Raw genomic sequence first — 21,037 nt, forward strand, 5'->3', positions numbered from 1 at the left:
ACATCATATTATATACCAGTCTGATGCCGACTGCGTAGTTGATGATGCAACCGCTGGTTGATGTAATACAATGTCAGCAATGTAGTCAGCCTGGAACGTAGTCAGCCTGGAACGTAGTCAGCCTGGAACGTGACCAAGACCATGGGCGAGTCACAATGATCCCTCCTTCCTCCTAAAGTGTACACTCGTTCACTACTCCCCACAAATGTAAAAGCATTGGATTGGTGTAGGCATTGGCTTAAGGGTTTCCATATACCAGTCCATTCCCTTCAAATCAATGAAGGGACGTGGACAAGTGCAAGCTTTCGGAGAAAGGAGAGATTATTGGGATGCACTTGAATGACTTGCGAAGGTTCTTTCCCCTATGTGACAATGTATGATCTCTGACCTTTTGATGACAAACTGAATCTGACTGCCAACGGCCAGGATCTTGCGCAGCTTGGCCGCTCCGAAACAGTTGGGTCTGCGGAAAGCCACACCCTCCGGTAGCCCTGTGACACACAGCTCCTCTGGGTACATCTGAAACTTGGAGTATGGCACCTTCGCAGGTTCAAGTAGTCCAAGCGCCTCGGCTACAGTGGGATGGTGGGATGGAAAATGGAGAGAGGAATACAGGTGAATTATTTTATGCAAAAGATGTTGCCCAGTACTTAACTATTCCCAGGACAGTCAAATAGATTTTTGAAGAATCATTGCTTTCTCTGTGACACCTTAAAAAGGCTAGAAAATAACGTGGCTGTGTAGAAACAGTTGACTAAGTCGGTGTAATTTATGATTTAGTGCTCGAGTCAGTTTCTCTTGCTTGGCCAGTCTGAACATTGAGCGTGCAAGTAAGTGCATTGGGTAACTTACCGTACTTAATGCTGAATATGCTTTCCACCTGCCTCCGAAGCTGGAGGATCATTTCACCTATGTCCTCAGCGATATTTCCTGTCAGGAAAAATGAAAATGAAGAGAAATGTTTAAGTGGGTTTTATTCAGAGCTGAAAGAAAGAACACGATTAGTGAATGTGTCTGAATCAGTCTGAATAAACAGTTGAACTAAGCTGATGAGGCATTTACTCTGAACAAAGATATAAACACAACATGCAACAATTTCAATTTACAACAATTAATTTAAGGAAATCAGTCAATTGAAAAATTCATTAGGCCCTAATCTATGGATTACACATGACTGAGAATACAGATATGCATCTGTTGGTCACAGATACCTTTGTTTTTAAGTAGGGGCGTGGATCAGAAAACCAATCAGTATTTGGTGTGACCACCATTTTCCTCATGCAGCGTGACACATTTCCTTCGCATAGAGTTGTTCAGGCTGTTGATTGTGGCCTGTGGAACACGCTATCATTCACGTCGGTACAAAGCATCCCAAACATGCTCAATGGATGACATGTCTGGTAAGTATGCAGGCCATGGAAGAACTGGGATATTTTCTGCTTTCAGGAATTGTGTACAGATACTGGTGACATGGGGCCGTGCATTATCATGCTGAAACATGAGGTGATGGCAGTGGAACAATGGGCTTCAGGATCTCGTAACGGTATATCTCTGCATTCAAATTGCCATTGACAAAATGCAATTGTGTTTGTAGCTTATGTCTGCCCATACCATAACCCAATTGCCACCATGAGGCACTCTGTTCACAATGTTGACATCAGCAAACATCTCGGCCACACAACACCATACACGCTGTCTGCCATCTGCCCGGTATAGTTGAAACCAGGATTCAGTGTGAAGAGCACACTTTACCAGTGTGCCAGTGCCATTGAATGTGAGCATTTGCCCAATTAAGTTGGTTAAGACCCTGGTGAGTACGACAAGCATGCATATGAGCTTCCCTGAGACGGTTTCTGATAGTTTGTGCAGAAATTCTTCCGTATTGGCTGGTCTCAGATGATCCCGCAGGTGAAGAAGCCGGATGTGGAGATCCTGGTTTGGCGTGGTTACACTTGGTCTGCGGTTGTGAGGCCGGTTGGACTTACTGCCAAATTCTCTAAAACAAGGTTGGAGGCGGCATATGGTAGAAAAATGAACATACAATTCTCTGGCGACAGCTCTGGTGAACATTCCTGCAGTCAGCATGCCAATTGCACGCTCCTTCAAAACTTGAGATCTGTGGCATTCTGTTGCGTGACAAAACTGCACATTTTAGAGTGGCCTTTAATTGTATCCAGCACAAGGTGCACCTATGTAAGGATTATGCTGTTTAATCAGCTTCTTGTAATGCCACACCTGTCAGGTAGATTAACTATCTTTACAAGGGAGAAATGCTCACTAACAGGGATGTAAACTAATTTGTGCACAACATTTTAGAGAAATAAGCTTTTGGTGTGCATGGAACATTTCTGGGATCTTTTATTTCAGCTAGAGGTCGATCGATTATGATTTTTCAACGCCGATACCGATTCCAATTATTGGAGGACCAAAAAAAGCCGATACCGATTAATCGGCTGATTTCTATATAAATATATTTGTAATAATGACAATTACAACAATACTGAATGAACACTTATTTTAATTTAATATAATACATCAATGAAATCTATTTAGTCTCAAATAAATAATGAAACATGTTCAATTTGGTTTAAATAATGCAAAAACAAAGTGTTGGAGAAGAAAGTAAAAGTGCAATATGTGCCATGTAAAAAAGCTAACGTTTAAGTTCCTTGCTCAGAACATATGAAAGCAGGTGGTTCCTTTTAACATGAGTCTTCAAAATTCCCAGGTAAGAAGTTTTAGGTTGTAGTTATCGTAGGAATTATAGGACTATTTCTCTCTATACCATTGACTATTGGATGTTCTTATAGGCACTTTAGTATTGCCATTGTAACAGCATAGCTTCCGTCCCTCTCCTCGCCCCTACCTGGGCTCAAACCAGGGACACATCGACAACAGCCACCCTCGAAGCATCATTACCCATCGCTCCACAAAAGCAGAGCAGAGCAAGGGGAACAACTACTTCAAGGTCTCAGAGTGAGTGACGTCACCGATCGAAACGCTATTAGCGTGCAGCCCGCTAACTAGCTAGCTATTTCACATCGGTTACACCAGCCTAATCTCGGGAGTTGATAGGCTTGAAGTCATAAACAGCTCAATGCTTGAAGCACAGCGAAGAGCTGCTGGCAAATGTACAAAAGTGCTGTTTGAATGAATGCTTATGAGCCTGCTGCTGCCTTCCACCGCTCAGTCAGACTGCTCTATCAAATATCAAATCATAGACTTAACATAATAACACACAAAAATACGAGCGTTAGGTCATTAATATGGTCAAATCCGGAAACTATAATTTTGAAAACAAAACGTTTATTCTTTCAGTGAAATACGGAACCGTTTCGTATTTTATCTAACGGGAGGCATCCCTAAGTCTAAAAATTGCTGTTACATTGCACAACCTTCAATGTTATGTCATAATTATGTACAATTCTGGCAAATTAATTACGGTCTTTGTTAGGAAGAAATGGTCTTCACACAGTTCGCAATGAACAGGCGGCCCAAACTGCTGCATATACCCTGACTCTGCTTGCACGGAACGCAAGAGAAGTGACACAATTTCCCTAGTTATAAGAAATTCATGTTAGCAGGCAATATTAACTAAATATGCAGGTTTAAAAATATATACTTGTGTATTGATTTTAAAGAAAGGCATTGATGTTTATGGTTAGGTACACATTGGTGCAACGACAGTGCTTTTTTCGCGAATGCGCTTGTTAAATCTGTGATTCGATGAGAAATTAACAGGCACCGCATCGATTATATGCAACGCAGGACAAGCTAGATAAACTAGTAATATCATCAACCATGTGTAGTTAACTAGTTAAGATTGATTGTTTTTTATAAGATAAGTTTAATGCTAGCTAGCAACTTACCTTGGCTTCTTGCTGCACTCGCGTAACAGGTAGTCAGCCTGCCACACAGTCTCCTCGTGGAGTGTAATGTAATCAGGCACAATCGGTGTCCAAAAATGCCGATTACCGATCGTTATGAAAACTTGAAATCTGCCCTAATTAATCGGCCATTCCGATTAATCGGTCGACCTCTAATTTCAGCTCTTGAAACATGGGACCAACACTTTACATGTTGTGTTTATATCTTTGTTCAGTATATAAATTATATTAATCAAGAATTGATGTAACAATCACAGATAACACCTTTTAAAAATCAATAATTTCAAATGGAGGTTAGGCTTTGTCTATTGTAAGCCTACAGTGAATCCAACAGATAGATCTTAGGGAGAGGTTGCCAATCCTACTGTACCTTCAGATGATCTTCTGAGGCCTTGCGAAGCTGGTTTAGGTGACAGTGCTTCAGTTTAAAGGAAGAGGGCAAAGAGGTGAGTAGGGTTGACAAGTTTCAAAGGTTTCACATAACTACTTTCGGTTCAGGCTACTACTGTATGTCGAGCCAAGAAATACTGTTTTGAATGAGACAAAGCCCAAACTACAGTCGAACCTCAAAGAATTACGGACTGACCGATCAACCAAACCGGCAATATCAAACTGGGAGGACATGTATTAAATGCAAAAACAGCACACTTCTTTAGGCTACAGACAAACGTAAATGTTGCTTATGTGCTAAAACATATCTACAGTACCTGGCTAAATATTAGAAAACACATGTAAATACGCAATCAATATTTGCTCAATGGCTTTAAGTGAATTTCAAAGTTCCGAACATTTCAGTTTTTCTGAATGACCACTATTTCCAAGCTGTTCATGTCTCTGAGGTCATATGGTAGCTTATTTGAGTAAAAAAAAAGAGTAATACCAACAGCCAAAGTATGACTTTAAATGTGCCATGGTGATAGGATGTTATCTGTATCTCTGTCTACATGGTAATTGTGCACATTCATTGTGTCTCTCCATTGATAATAGCTCAAAGATCATTTACATATCCTTCAAAATACTGCAGAAATAATTGCATGATATTTAAATAAACACTGAAATCTAGTGTCTATTTTCTGCACTTACCCGCAAATTCTTCCTTCATGATCAATGATGGAAAAGAGAACTTTAACAAAACATGAAAGCAACCAAAATAAAACAAACAAAATGTCTAAGGATCTAGACTAGAGGTTAATGTGGACACTTGAGTACCATTCTTTTTCTTTCCTCTTCTCTACAAATCTTCAAATATTAAATCTAGCCTGGTCCCAAATCTGTTTGTTTTTGACAATAAGTGACAAGGAGTTGACATGATAGCACAAACAGACTGGCACTCAGGCTAGTATATCTCTACAGCTGTAGCACAACTTAGAATTGAGGTTAAGAAAGAGAGTGGTCTTTTGTAGCTCAATTGGTGGTAGAGCATGGCGCTTGTATCACCAGGGTAGTGGGTTCGATTCCCGGGACCACCCATATGTAAAATGTATGCATGCATGACCCTAAGTTGCTTTGGATAAAAGGCATATATTATTATTATTATCGCATGTAGTGTACTCAAGTGTTCTTAGTTACCTCGTGCTACTAAACTACAATAAGGGCTTGGGGAAGGGTGACTAAGGTAAGGGACATAATTATCTCAGAGTACTAAAGTGGGTGTTCAGGTGTCTTAAAGGGACTCTAGACAAATCACAGGACTGGTAGAGATAGGGAGCATGAGAAACAGGCTAATTCTATACAGGGTTGGGCTGCAAGGGCTGGGGTTGAGACGAGAAGGTGTGTATGGTGAATATACTATACAACCAAACCTGAGACAGAGAGTCCACATTTGAAACATACTCACAAACTGGACAAAATAAACCCAGGTTTGGTAAATGCTCCAATTTAAAAAATAAATATATTGAGAGTTTCTATTGCAGTGTTTCAACAAATAACCTTTAGACTAGAAAACTGAAACTGCTCTGGATGTCTTGCAAAATGGTGTCATATGTTCCAATCCCAGTAAACAGATTCGATGGTGACCAATCTTTCTTTAAGTATGTTTTGTGGGAAAACAGGCATGACTGTGAAATCTGTGTTTAATCTGAGGTATTGCTTATGGACACCAGCTCAAATATGCACAATCCATCAGATTCTAATGACACATCCAATGATGAAAGCCAATTAATATATACCATCAAAAATAGGATTCAATATTATAAATCAAACTGATGGAAAGTGTCTAGAGCAGGCAGTCTATTACTTACTTAGTGTGCTACAGGTTTGGCAGAGACTCTTGTGGGTGGGAGGTGGGGCGTAAGGGGTGATACTGGGTACTAGTGACTCTGGGTGGAGTACGAAGTGTGAAAGGGGGACAAGGAGACAGGGAGAGGGGAGTATCTGTGAAAAGTGGTTTCATACGTGTACTGGTAACCTAGCTCCCTAACAGAGGGAGAGAGCTTGTTGGCGGTGGTGGACCCAGGGTGGCGCCGGGCCTGGGCTGTCCTGATGCAACCATGAGGTGGAGGGGACTGGGACGGAAGGCGGGGCTGCAGTTACCTGCGTGGGTCTCCAGAGAGCGGCAAGAAGCAGCCTGGACTGGGGTGGCCACCACCACCACTGCTGCTGCAGCCGGGTCAGCATGAGACTCATTCGGCTCCTCCACTGAAACACTGGCATCTGGGGGAGGAGAAACAACACATTGTTAGGGTACTGGGTATTTTAGGGACAGACAGCACGTTGTTAGGCTACTAGGTATCAAGACAGAGTCACGTGAAGGAGGAGAGAAAGTACCAGCCTGGTCCCAGATCTATTTGTGCTCTTGCCAACTCCACGGCTGTCATTGTCATGCCAAACATGTTTAAGACTGGGTTATGGTAAAATGCTAGAGTACTGGGCACAGAGGTTGGGTAACAGAAAGCAACTGTAGAGACAAATTCGGGGAGAGGTGAGAGTATAGGGTCAGGCAGACTACAGAGTAGACCTCAGGTACATAGCAGGTAAGGGGAGAGGGGAACAGCCTCACAATGCAAGGGGAATTATTAGTCATTGTAAAGAGGAAATAACATGTGTCAGGATAACAGCAGGTGCATGCATGCACACACGTCCTAGCCCACACAGTCAAATCCAGCGGTGTTGGATTCCTGCTAGCATGTCGCATCTACTACCTCTCAAAACACGGTTAAATATTTCCAAGATTCACGACTCCCCAGATCTTATCTGGTTTAACAGCTAAAGCCATTTCAAATGTAATATAATGACAGAGGTGCACCACTTACCTGGTACAGTCACCTGGATGATTTCCCCATCTGGGGGCTCCGTTTTAATCTTTTTCAAGGGAATACAATCTCCTGAAGGCCCTAAAGGAGTAAGAGTAAAAACAGTTAATATGGCAAGGCGGCATCCCATATGGAACCCTATTCGCTATATAGTGCACTACTTTTGATCAGGGCCCATTGCGCTCTGGTCAAAGGTAGTGTACTATATAGGTAATAGGGTGTCATTTGGGACATAACCAGATCTTCCTCCCATAAAGTGACATTTGAAATGCATCTATAAAATCCAATGTCACACATTTTGGGAGGAAGATCTGTTCAGTTTCAGACGGTTTAAGTTTTTCATTTGCAATTCCCAAGGGGTTACAGAGTGGATATGGAACATATTTCTTGATGTTAGACTACCATAAAAAGGAGTGCCAACCTCAGAGTTCACGTCTTGGGTTCGCATTACAGTAGTACTATAGTACGCCATAGCATTGCCTTGTCACTTACCTGCTTCGAAGTCAGCCAATGGACTCACACAAGAGCTTGTAGATCTAAAAGAAAAACAAATAATTTGAATGCACAACTTCGAATTATGACATTGAAATGAACTGGCATAGATAAATTGTGGTGTGTCACTTATTGTGGTACATCAGGCTATTGCCTTCCATTACAAGTGATGGGCACGCAGCATTTACTGAAAGGATCTATCAGTATATCAAAATGGGTTGAAAGGGTTGTTTGTATTGTCTTCTGATCTAATTGTCTTTTATATCTCTGGATGCAGATTGATTTCAAATAACATCTTGTGTCACTACACCCTCTACATTACTGACTGAGGCCTAGCCGTTGCATACATACCTGCTGCTGTGAGGATTGGTGACCAGCTCCAGTGCAGCCAACGGGACCCGGAGGTTGTCAGGGAAACCGTCCTCGGACGTGGAGCCTATGTCATGCTTGCCCTCTTCCTTGGCCACCTTACCAGCAGCTTTGTGACACAACATAACAGAATCAATCAGATCAATCAATCAGATTATCCATGACGCACAGCAAGCTATTACAACTAAACATACACAATATCAAAAGAAAAACAATGACATGGCATTGCTAAATGGCATACTAATGGCTTCTTTGGATAGATATCAACAATGCAAGATGAAAATACTCATTATAATCTGGGTGGTTCGAGCCCTTATTGCTTATTGGCTGAAAGCCGTGGAATATCAGATTGTATACCACAGGTATGACCAAAAATGACTTTTTACTGTTCTAATTATGTTGGTAACCAGTTTATAATAACGATACGGCACCTATGGGGTTTGTGGTATATGGCCAATATACCACGGCTAACGGCTGTATCCAGGCACTCTGCTTTGCGTTGTGCATAAGAACAGCCCTTAGCTGTGGTATATTGGCCATATACCACACCCCCTCGTGCCGAATTGCTGAAGTCTTACCTGTGAAAATCCTTTCGTCAAACATTCTGGAATGAGAACAGAGATGGTCGTTATTGTTCATCAATGTGATTATTGACATTGGTCACAGTCAAGTAGAAAGGGCCCCTGTAGTAAACTGTTGGTGAACAACAGGGGACATGTCAACAGGGGAACAAGATCAAACAGACATCTCTACACGGTCTGCAGGGTTCATGTCTGGGCCATCTTGAATAAACAACAACGCATATCAACAACAAAACCAGGAGTGTATGACTCTTAGATAAAAATTGAATATTCAATCTGCTGGAATTTTATTAACATTAATGACCATGTCGCCTTATGCATGAGATGCGCTGATGGCGGTGTTGACCCAACCTAAGCGTATTTCATCACATGGGTTCAACAACAGCGAGACGTTGGCTCAATATGCCAGAGAGCAGGGGGCACCATACTGTGTGGTTCATGCGGTGGTTACCAGTAAGTGGGGCATTGACTATTGGAGGGCAGGGAATATAACCAACAGATGGCCTGAGTTGACACTTCTCCCTTCGTTGAATCAGTTTGCCAAATAGGACATTTTAGATAAATGACAGATGCTGTGCTAGCTCTTGTAGCTCATAAAACAGTGGTTCTCCTCAAACAGGGTTGTTTTCATGAGGGCATGTTTCTTACTGGACAGCTGCAGTAGTAGTAGTTCTTCCCTGTTTCACTCCGTTTTTTTCATTTAGTGCCTTATCACGAAACCCTGGTATGATGCGTTATGCAGCCCTAATATGGGTCCCCTATACACTACAGTCTAATCTCTGGAGGAAAGAATGAGAGACTTTACCAGTATTATCTCAGATGGATCTCAGATCGTTTACCTTTTGACTACAAAGCGGACCCCATGGCGTTCCTCCAGGATGCGTTTGAGTTTGGGCACTCCGTAGGTGCAGGGCCTTTTGAAGGGGATGTTGTCTGGGATGCCGATGATCTCCACGGCCTCTGGGTCACAGGCTATCTTCCGGTACGGCACTGGAACCATGTGGTCCAAGCCCAGGGCCTCCGCTGAAAATACAGGAGTTGTCAGAAATCAGTGACGGACATCAATCATGAGACCCTACAATACTGTCTTAATAAGTATGTAATGGATCAATTAATGGATGGATGGGTGGGTGTGGATAGATTAATGAGCAGTCATGACAGCTGAAAATGGACTAAAGACAATCATTCTATAGTAAAGAAATTACATGAAAAAAAGTGTTGAGAAAATGACCAATTGTATAAGGGACATTTTCCCAGAGACTAGGACTAACTTTAATATGGGTCTGGGAAACAGGAAAGTTTTAAAACACTAAACATTTTTATCAGCTAATGCCCTACAATAGGAAACCATGCTGAAAAAGAGTGGTTGACCATCTCACCATAGCGACTGTTGAACAGGATCTGCACACATTCTCTCAGTGTGTTTATGTCCTCGGTCTCTCGAATGAACGAGTCCCATTTTTCTGTTGAGCGCAAAAGAGAATAACGTAAACATAAAAATGTGGGTAAAAAATGGGAGAAAAAAAAGAAAGTTCTTCCATCTGTATGTCTACTTTCCACATGTATACTAACAGGGTTGTTTTTTTCTGGCTCAAAATAGGGCTTAGGTGGTGGGCATCAGGATTGGGGTGAAATCCAATTTTAATTTACAAATAAATTATTTAATTCACTCATGAAGTGGAGGATTTATGTTGAATTCCATTCGAATTTCAACTATCTTAAAGTTATAGAATTTAATTGGAATTAGACTTTTTGTATTGGAATTCAATTTGAATTGTAAAAAATGTATTCTTTGGAATTGAATTGGAATTCAATATTTGCATATTTCCAAGTTAATGGAATTAATACACTTAGTATCACAAACTGTCTGCATGATTTGTTTTAGGTAAATTCAACTTGTATTCCTATATTTCAAGTATAGCTAGGCTGTCTAAACAGTGACATGATCAGCCTGACCACCTAAGGAAATTGCATTTGAATTTGTGGAATTGGAATTGACCTAACATTGGAATGGAATTTACAGGGTAAGGGAATTGAATTAGAATTGCATTTGTGGAATTAACCCCAACCCTGGTGGCCATGTCAGGGTGCAATATGCCCGTGGGTGTGGTGCAAGGCTGAATTCCCTATTCACAATTAGGTATAGAGTATGACAGCAAGAGTCATAATACCCATAAAACCTAACGCTCAAACAGGGAAATGGTTCCAATCACTTTTTACACCATTCATTTTTCCCAAATGGGATTTTTAGAAACACCTGAAATAAGGGCTGTGTAAATCTCTCTAGGACAAGGTGACTGTCGTCCTTCGGTCTGGAGTCCAAATTGGAGATTTTTTGTTCCAACTGCTGTGTCTTTGTGAGACGTGGTGTGGGTGAACAGATGATCTCTGCATGCGTATTTCCCACCGTAAAGCAAGGAGGAGGAGGTGTTATGCTTTGGGGGTGCTTTGCTGGTGACACTGCCAGTGATTTATTTAGAATTCAAAGGCACACTTAACCAGCATGGCTACCACAGCATTCTGCAGCGATACGCCATCCCATCTGGTTTGGGCTGTGTGGGACTATCATTTGTTTTTCAACAGGACAATGACCCAACACACCTCCCGGCTGTGTTAGGGCTATTTTACCAAGAAGGAGAGTGATGGAGTGCTGCATCAGATGACCTGGCCTCCACAATTCCCCCGACCTCAACCCAATTGAGATGGTTTGGGATGAGCGCTCAGCATATGTGGGAACTCCTTCTAGACTGTTCCAGCATTCCAGGTGAAGCTGGTTGAGAGAATGCCAACAGTGTACAAAGCTGTCATCAAGGCAAATGGTGGCTATTTGAAGAATCTCAAATATAAAATTTATTTTGATTTGTTTCACACTTTTTTGGTTCCTACAAAAATGAAATAGTAGTAATTTCTCCATCGTGTCAGACAACATGACAGTATTGCATTATTTGCTCTGCTCTGAAGCATATGGGAATGCAGCATTGGTTGATTGATGTGATTGTTGACATACCCCTCCCCTTTAATGAACTGCATTGTGGGATTCAGAGGAAAAAATTGCCAATAAGTGTGAGGTGACAAGTCATTCCCTTAGACTGAGTCTGTACCCAGAACTAGAGTATATGCATTGTCTGGCAGGGGGGTGAGGTGAGCTGCCTAAAGACTGAACCCTGTTCCACATTAAATCAAATCAAATTTTATTTGTCACATACACATGGTTAGCAGATGTTAATGCGAGTGTAGCGAAATGCTTGTGCTTCTAGTTCCGACAATGCAGTAATAACCAACAAGCTGAGCCAAAGCTGAGCTGAGCCAAACTGAGCCAAGCCAAGCTGTACCGGTTACACAACCACCATAGTTGCTGGAACCATGAACAATGTGAATGGAAAATATCCGACCCGGCATAGATGGTTGGGTCAAAACGATAGTGTGAAAAGGGTATGAGTTTGTGGCCTACAGGTGTGCGTCTATCTGTGTCTAGTTCCAGTTCAAGCCTACCTGACTTCTCATGAACTATGGAAAACAGGAGGCGCTTGGAGACGTGGATGCTGGGAGGACTCTGGCCCAACTCCCCTTGGAGTCCTATCCACTCACCTGAACAGACAAAATGGCAGAAATTAAACATTGATAAATCATACTGATGCTTTCAGAGTCGAGCAAATCTTGAAAAATCGAAATCCCATAATCAAAACAGATTCTCTATCAAATAAATGATGTGAAATGACAGCCAGTAGTACAACCACTCACAAAAATGACAGGGAGTATAGTAACCACTCTCCTTCCAAATGAATAAAATCACAGACAATAATTAGTGCATAAACAAGTGACTCAAAAAGGTGAGGGGCTTTTCAGAAGTATCCTGGATATCCATCAACTGCTACCTCAGTAACAGCTTGTTCCTGTGGGGTCACATATCTCTTACCATTGTCGGAACTGTCCTTGGCGGCCGTCCCTTTCTCCGCCCCCGCCGCCCAGGCCCCCAGGCAGTCTTTACCCAGGTTGAAGAGGGATGTGGGCTTGAGGTCCAGCTTGCCGTCGGGGTGTGGCTGGGAGGACATGGGCATGCCATACAGGAAGCTGGAGAGCATGGAGTTGCTGGCTGAGACTGAAGCGTTGGACACTTCCTGGGTGGCGGCAGGCTTGGAGGCCGGGCCATGGATAGCTAGGCTCTTGGTGGCGCCCGAGGAGGAGTTGTGGTTTCTGACGTCGCCGGCGCTTGACTTAGCCTCCCGCGAGGGCTCTGCTGTTGTTCTATAAACAGATAAAGAAGGAAACAGGAGAAGATAAAGCTGTGTGTCCATGTGAAACCTAATTATGACACACCAATAGCAACTTGTCACAATGAGCCTTATTCTTGGCAGAGAAATCCTCCAGTTACTTTCTGTTGTTCAAAAGTAATCTAGAATCAGGTCTCCTCCTATCGCCTAACCATGAAGTCAACAACAAGACCAGCCCTGTATCAATCCTAATTATGCTGCTACACTTCTGCCATTTATGCACAGGATCAAGTAACATAAGGGATTATACAGTTGAAGTCGGAAGTTAACCCACACCTTAGCCAAAAACATTTAAACTCAGCTTTTCACAATTTCTGACATTTAATCCTAGTAAAAATTCCCTGTGTTAGGGTCAGTTAGGATCTCCACTTTATTTTAAGAATGTGAAATGTCAGAATAATAATAGAGAGAATGATTTATTTCAGCTTTAATTTCTTTCATCACATTCCCAGTGGGTCAGAAGATTACATACACTCAATTAGTATTTGGTAGCACTGCCTTTAAATTGTTGGACTTGGGTCAAACGTTTTGGGTAGTCTTCAGCAAGCTTCCCACAATAAGTTGGGTGAATTTCAGCCTATTCCTTGTGACAGAGCTTGTATAACTGAGTCAGGTTTGTAGGCCTCCTTGCTCACCCACGCTTTTTTGTTTTTCCCCACAAAAGTTCTACAGGATCCACATAATTTTCCTACCTCATGATGCTATCTATTTTGTGAAGTACACCAGTCCATCCTGCAGCAAAGCACGCCCGCAACATGATGCTGCCACCCCCGTGCTTCACAATTGGGATGGTGTTCTTCGGCTTGCAAGCCTCACCCTTTTTCCTCCAAACATAACGATGATCATTATGGCCAAACAGTTCTATTTTTGTTTCATCAGACCAGAGGACATTTCTCCAAAAAGTATGATCTTTGTCCCCATGTGCAGTTGCAAACCGTAGTCTGGATTTTGTATGGCGGTTTTGGAGCAGTGGCTTCTTCCTTGCTGAGCGGCCTTTCAGGTTATGTCGAAATAGGACTCGTTTTACTGTGGATATAGATACTTTTGTACCCGTATCCTCCAGCATCTTCACAATGTCCTTTGCTGTTCTGGGATTGATTTCGCACCTAAGTACGTCCATCTCTAGGAGACAGAATGCATCTCCGTGGTCCCATGGTGTTTATACTTGCGTACTATTGTTTGTACAGATGAACGTGATACCTTCAGGCGTTTGGAAATTGCTCCCAAGGATGAACCAGACTTGTGGAGGCCGACAATTTTTTTCCTAAGGTCTTGGCTGATTTCTTTTCATTTTCCCATGAGGTCAAGCAAAGAGGCACTGAGTTTGAAGGTAGGCCTTGAAATACATCCACAGGTACACCTCCAATTGACTCAAATGATGTAAATTAGCCTATCAGAAGCTTCTAAAGCCATGACATAATTTTCTGGTATTTTCCAAGCTGTTTAAAGGCATAGTCAACTTAGTGTATGTAAGTTTCTGACCCACTGGAATTGTGATACAGTGGATGATAAGTGAAACAATCTGTCTGTAAACAATAGTTGGAAAAATGACTTGTGTCATGCACAAAGTAGATGTCCTAACCGACTTGCCAAAACTATAGTTTGTTTACAAGAAGTTTGTGGAGTGGTTGAAAAACAAGTTTTAATGACTCCAACCTAAATGTACGTAAACTTCAGACGTCAACTGTATGTACGTTATGGTGTACTGTATGGAGTCAGGTCACCTTTTGACAGTGAAGTGGATGCGGTTGCTCTGCTCAAGGATCTTCATTAAGGTCTTGGTGTCGTACTCGGTAGGTTTCCTCAGGGCGATCCCCTCAGGCAGGCCATGGGCCACCACAGAGCTGGGGTCCTTCAGGATCCACTCATAAGGCACAGGGACCAGGCTACTCTTCCCAATGGCCTCGCCTGGCAAATCATCACATACATACAGCATCAAATGACTAATGAAGGTAGGAATGAGAAAAGGACATGTCAAATGATTGTTTGACACGTAGACACTGTAAAAATCAACATTCAATCACATCTGAAATTTGATTTCAGTTATGAGAAGGTTGAAATTAGAATGTTAAAGGAGAAATTAGAAAGAATTCAAATGGCGCAGACCTATACAAATTATATTTGTTCTGTGCTGTATTTTGAAGCCCTTACTGTAAAGCACACTGAATACTTCTTCCACCATTTTTCTCAAGACAAAGATGTTAGAGTGGGCGTCTGTTGAGGCCCTCTGTCTGCCGTGCCCGCTCTCTTTGCCAAGCTTGCATGATTCATTTTCCTGGACATTGACATGGGAATTCACTGTGGTCAACCCTTGTAGACAGGGCATCTCTGAAAAAGAGTCAAGCATGAGAAACTGAAGGGATTATTTTTCTACTTTTCACCCTATAAGTTTCACACAAGGAAGGTCTATTCTGGATCTCACTTGCTTTAGAAGAAGTAATGCTCTGTATAAGAGCATCTACTAAATGACAAAATATTTAAAACTAAAGATCATCTTACTTATTTAATTCAAAACCTTAATAGACTCAGATAAAAACTGTTCAGCTCCAAGACAACAGTAGGATCTGTGAGCAAAATGTAGTTGCATTTTTGATCCAAGTGAAAAATATAACCTAATCGTTAACCTGATTCACCTTTTTTTGCCCACTACACAGGGAACACTCACTGCAAAACTTGTGGAAGTCTGTTTGTATTTCCCTCCGCGAGTTGAGGAAGACTCTTCCCTTCTCTGTTCCCACGGTGATCACGCTGTCCTCGTGCACGGTGACGCAAGCTACCTCGGCGTTGAGCTTTGACATGGCTGTGCACTGGAACACAGGTTAAAAGACAAGGTCATAGGTAATCCACCTAATGGTCAGTTAATAAAAACAAAGATTTGCTATGGCTACTGTGAAGCTCAGGGTACACTTATCCATTAAACATTTAGCCTATCATCCTATACACAGGTTGGTTGTTTAGCAACAAAACCATTGAGTGCGCAATTATGGGGCAAAACAGACTGGTCTGGCTTAGATTGTTGACAACATGTAAACTATATTCTCCAATGTTTATTGAAAACATAAATAAATGTGCGAGTCGAAAAAAGCTAAATTAGCATGATACAAGCTGAATTAATTGGAAAGGGCTGTGAAAATAAAAAGCCCGGTACACACTCAGCGCTCCATTGACATTTCAGAGATACTCTTTGTTTTGGTGAGAAATCTCCCCAAAAAATAACAGTAATTTCAAATGAATATGAAAAGCTCATACTAAAATATCTTAAAATTGATAGCCATCTTATCTATATTGTTTTATGTCCTGCGGATTCGAGAAGAAAGATGACGAGTTCAACAATAATTCTTACACAGAATCTTTTTACCACTTTTTTTCTCTGGCCTCCATTCATTTAAGTCACCCTAATTCTGGTCATCCTACAAGGGTAAAAACTACAGTTTTACCTATTGGTCAAAATATGTGTTTTTGAAGAACAAGATAAAACTAGCTGAAATGAGCCATCTACGATTCCCCACATTGCAGCTTCTTGTCATTGTTGCTAGCTATCTGGCCACAAGAATCACAACAACACAAAGACTTCTGCCCATTGAAGCATGCGAATCGTTTTCGTGACGTTGTCAGCTAACCCATCTATTCAATTACTCTTCTTCTGGCTCATCAGTGGTTCACTTCACAATGTTTTCTAAGGTCAATTTGTTTTTGTAAAGAGTCATCGAAATAAGACGTCATCAAAATATGACTGACTAATCAGTCTTTCATATGGTTTTCCATGGCCAGATTAATAATGTGTGTGTGTGTGTGTGTGTGTGTGACTGGTCATACCACTGAGTCCAATGCAGACACTAGGCTGGTGAGGATCTCCTGTCTGGCTGACACCTGTGGGACCCGCAGCTCAGCCCGGGAGTTAGTTCTTATCCCATCACATCCTGACTTCCTCATCTGCGCCATTCCTCCACTTAGGGGACACAAAACAGAGAGCAAAGTTGAGTAATCAAGAAGATGAACCGAAACGGTCATTTGTGTGTGTCTGTGTAAATTCAATAAATGTGTATGGTGTCTCATCTGCATTCCACCAGTCACTTCTGGGAGTAGGGTGAAGTTGTCCCGACATTGATCTTGGGTCAGTTTTGCATTTTCCACACTGATGGTTAAGGTAAAGATTGGGGAGGGGAAACTTCACCCTGGAGCTTGGTCTGAGTATGACAACAAGGAGGATGCGTATACGTGGTCAAAGTAAATTGGTTATGCTTGATAGACAAAGGCATGTCCTGCCATTTAAGATAGCTAAAGCCTACAAATGAATGAGCAGTAACCAAATGCACATGACATTGATCTGGAGGGAATAAGGTGTCACTCTGCCATTCATTGCTTCAATAAAACAACAAGTAACCAATTTTGTTTGTTTCTGACAACATGGTCAGGATGCATTTTGAATTGTGATGAAACATGGCAGTTGGAGGTTGGGAAGGGATGTCGTTGGGTTGGAGGGGGGAGGTTTCTTCTCATTAAGAGGCTTTAAAAGTGACGGTAATACCCTGCATGTTATGCTAATGCCCAAATCCGTCACACACGTGAAAGTACCTAATTACGATAAACCTTTGTCAGCCAATTAAAGCTAGCTCAGATTATTTATTTGAATCCCTTCATCCTTAACTTGCTCTCCTTAGACGGTACTCTTGGCAAAGAAATTATGTTTGCCCCCCCCCCATTGGGCCTAATTTCAATGTAATTTGGAAATGGATGGCCGAGTAGGAGCAAACTCGTAATTAGCCTATTTGCAGGGGAGTAACCTAACATTTTCATCACAAACATGTCAGCTGGCCACTACACACTCCGTGTCAAGACAAAGTCAAGGAAAGATAGGGTAAATAAAAGAGGGCTGGAAAGAGTGGGGCATAAAAATAATAAAATCGCAATCCTAATTCCAGGCCCTGCGTTCTCATGGCAACTGCAATCCGTCTCCTTGGAAACTAATCTCGAGGCATTTGAACAATGCAGCTCTGGCCTTTAATCTCTTCAGACACTGGGAGCTATTATCCTAGCCTCCGGGCAGCCCCAAACCACAGACTCAACACTGGGGGAGGACATAGAGAGAGAGAGAGAGAGAGAGAGCCTCAGCTGCACCAATATGCCTGTCTGAAATCGGCATCCCCTGAGCCCACAGCAAACATGAACCCCCTCCATCTATTTCGGTGGCGTAATCGTTTGTCTCTTCCACTCGTTATCTTTAAGGCAAAAGAGGCACGAAAAATGAGAGAAGGGCGCACCGTCATTTTGTTCGCAGCCAGAGAAAGCCACCGCTAGTGAACTCAAAGGATGACTTTTGTGGCTGGCAGAGTTTAGGATACTTCAAATGCAATGTCACTCTGTCACAAGCACAAATGTCAAAACAAAGAGCATAGACAATGACAAAAGCCATTGATGTTGAGATTGAAAAATGCAAATGAACGAATATGGTTCCAGTTCCAATTTAGCTACCCGAAGTCAACACAAATAACCTATTTGTGTACTACTCCTTTCACAGAACAGCACAAACTGGCCCTGACCAGGAAGCGTGGGAGACCCCGGTGCACAACTGAGCAAGTACATTGGAGTGTCTAGTTTGAGAAACAGATGCCTCACAAGTCCTCAACTGGCAGCTTCATTAAATAGTACCAGCAAAACACCAGACTCAACGTCAACAGTGAAGAGGCGACTCCGGGGTGCTGGACATTAACAATGTCTACACTGTATTTCTGATCAATTTGATGTTATTTTATTGGTCTTTTTTTATATATATATTTCTAAGTACCACAAACTTTTGAACAAAAACAAAAGCAACAGTCAGTATCTGGTGTGGCCACCAGCTGCATTAAGTACGGAAGTGCATCTACTCCTCATGGACTGCACCAGATTTGCCAGTTCTTGCTGTGAGATGTTACCCCACTCTTCCACCAAGGCACCTGCAAGTTCCCAGACATTTCTGGGGGGGAATGGCCCTAGCCCTCACTCTCCGATCCAACAGGTCCCAGGCGTGCTCAATGGGATTGAGATCTGGGCTCTTCGCTGGCCATGGCAGAACACTGACAATCCTGTCTTGCAGGAATTCACGCACGGAGCGAGCAGTATGGTTGGTGGCATTGTCATGCTGGAGGGTCATGTCAGGATGAGCCGGTAGGAAGGGTACCACATGAGGGAGGAGGATGTCTTCCCTGTAACGCACAGCGTTGAGATTGCCTGCAATGACAACAAGCTCAGTCCGATGATGCTGTGACACACCGCCTCAGACCACGACAGACCGTCCACCTCCAAATTGATCCCGCTCCAGAGTACAGGCCTCGGTGTAACGCTCATTCCTCCGACGAAAAACGCGAATCCGACCATCACCCCTGGTGAGACAAAACCGCAACTTGTCAGTGAAGAGCACTTTTTGCTAGTCATGTCTGGTCCAGCGACGGTGGGGTTGTGCCCATAGGCGACGTTGTTGCCGGTGATGTCTGGTGAGGACCTGCCTTACAACAGGTCTACAAGCCCTCAGTCCAGCCTATCTCAGCCTATTGCAGACAGTCTGAGCACTGATGGAGGGATTGTGCGTTCCTAGTGTAACTCGGGCAGTTGTTGTTGCCATCCTGTACCTGTCCCACAGGTGTGATGTCCGGATGTACCGATCCTGTGCAGGTGTTGTTACACGTGGTCTGCCACTGTGAGGAGGATCAGCTATCCGTCCTGTCTCCCTGTAGCACTGTCTTAGGTATCTCACAGTATGGACATTGCAATTTATTGCCCTGGCCACATCTGCATTCCGCATGCCTCCTTGCAGCATGCCTAAGGCCCGTTCATGCAGATGAGCAGGGACCCTGGGCATCTTTCTTTTAGTGTTTTTCAGAGTCAGTAGAAAGGCCTCTTTAGTGTCCTAAGTTTTCATAACTGTGACCTTAATTGCCTACCGTCTGTAAGCTGTTAGTGTCTTAACGAGCGTTCTACAGGTGCATGTTCATTAATTGTTTATGGTTCATTGAACAAGCATGGGAAACAGTGTTTAAACCCTTTACAATGAAGACCTGTGAAGCTATTTGGATTTTTACTAATTATCTTTGAAAGACAGGGTCCTGAGAAAGGGACATTTCTTTTTTTTGCTGAGTTTATTTTATATACACACACACACACACACACACACACACACACACACACACACACACAAACCATTGCAAACTTTGACTACTGGCAAGGTTAAAACAAATATATTAAACTGGTTGCAATTTTAGCTTATCTCTCTACTTATGGCCAGTCATTTCAGACTGTAGGCTAAACATAGACCTAAAATGCAATGATACCAACAGGCTACAGTACTTAAAATGTGTTGCCTGTTCCTTAATTGTAAAATGAACTAGCCTAGACCTAAGAAACTAAAGGAACAGTATAGCTACACTTCAGAACACTTCCCTGGTATGTGAGTACACCCTGATCTTAAAATGATACAACTCTGCTCTGGCTGCCATCCTTAAACGCTCCAGCTAATGACATCCTAAATCCTAACCCATTTGAGTCTCCCCTGAGGAAGCCGGCAATGTTATTTTCTTCATGCCATGCAAACCTCTCCAGGCTGCAGGGGGCAGAGCTTATCCTTTACTTGTTGAATAATTGCCCAAGCAGTATTTAGCCAGAGATATTAGGCTACAATGTTCTCAGAAGAAGGGGTATCGTGGTTTTCTGAGCTAATTTTGCACCAAGAGGTTTGTGGTATTCGCTGGCATTGATGCACAATACGTTGCAAATTCCCCTTAAAAAGCCATTACGGTCACAGATATTTTGAAGACCACAACTGCATCTACAGTCGTGGCCAAAAGTTTTGAGAATGACACAAATACTAATTTCCACAAAGTTTGCTGCTTCAGTGTCTTTAGATATTTTTGTCAGATGTTACTATGGTGAAGTATAATTACAAGCATTTCATAAGTGTCAAAGGCTTTTATTGACAATTACATGAAGTTGATGCAAAGAGTCAATATTTGCAGTGTTGACTCTTCTTTTTCAAGACCTCTTCAATCCGCCCTGGCATGCTGTCAATTACCTTCTGGGCCACATCTTGACTGATGGCAGCCCATTCTTGCATGATCAATGCTTGGTTTGTCAGAATTTGTGGGTTTTTGTTTGTCCACCCGCCTCTTGAGGATTGACCACAAGTTCTCAATGGGATTAAGGTCTGGGGAGTT

The 21,037-nt window shown here is 42.5% G+C and overlaps 1 protein-coding gene across 4 annotated transcripts in view; it reads right to left on the bottom strand.

Annotated features, from left to right (window-relative positions):
- The window catches only part of gtf2ird1 (GTF2I repeat domain containing 1), a 55,910-nt gene that overhangs the window by 29,487 nt on the left and 5,386 nt on the right, over positions 1-21,037 (bottom strand). For 2 of the 4 annotated variants that reach the window (XM_042309635.1, XM_042309636.1), the window contains exons 2-18: positions 16,926-17,038; positions 16,668-16,800; positions 15,517-15,658; positions 15,003-15,179; positions 14,576-14,759; positions 12,497-12,825; positions 12,073-12,168; positions 9,960-10,043; positions 9,420-9,603; positions 8,578-8,603; positions 7,982-8,108; positions 7,631-7,674; positions 7,139-7,219; positions 6,420-6,539; positions 4,258-4,305; positions 853-930; positions 389-572 (exon numbers count right to left, since the gene is read on the bottom strand). In XM_042309635.1, coding sequence (XP_042165569.1) covers positions 389-572; positions 853-930; positions 4,258-4,305; positions 6,420-6,539; positions 7,139-7,219; positions 7,631-7,674; positions 7,982-8,108; positions 8,578-8,603; positions 9,420-9,603; positions 9,960-10,043; positions 12,073-12,168; positions 12,497-12,825; positions 14,576-14,759; positions 15,003-15,179; positions 15,517-15,658; positions 16,668-16,793 — 2,030 coding nt within the window. In that variant the 5' untranslated portion in view covers positions 16,794-16,800; positions 16,926-17,038. The remainder of the gene's footprint in view (positions 1-388; positions 573-852; positions 931-4,257; positions 4,306-6,419; positions 6,540-7,138; positions 7,220-7,630; positions 7,675-7,981; positions 8,109-8,577; positions 8,604-9,419; positions 9,604-9,959; positions 10,044-12,072; positions 12,169-12,496; positions 12,826-14,575; positions 14,760-15,002; positions 15,180-15,516; positions 15,659-16,667; positions 16,801-16,925; positions 17,039-21,037) is intronic. The other 2 variants (XM_024393599.2, XM_024393600.2) reach the window with 1 other exon arrangement.

The sequence above is a fragment of the Oncorhynchus tshawytscha genome, linkage group LG30, assembly GCF_018296145.1.
Source record: "Oncorhynchus tshawytscha isolate Ot180627B linkage group LG30, Otsh_v2.0, whole genome shotgun sequence".
In the NCBI taxonomy this organism is placed as follows: domain Eukaryota; kingdom Metazoa; phylum Chordata; class Actinopteri; order Salmoniformes; family Salmonidae; genus Oncorhynchus; species Oncorhynchus tshawytscha.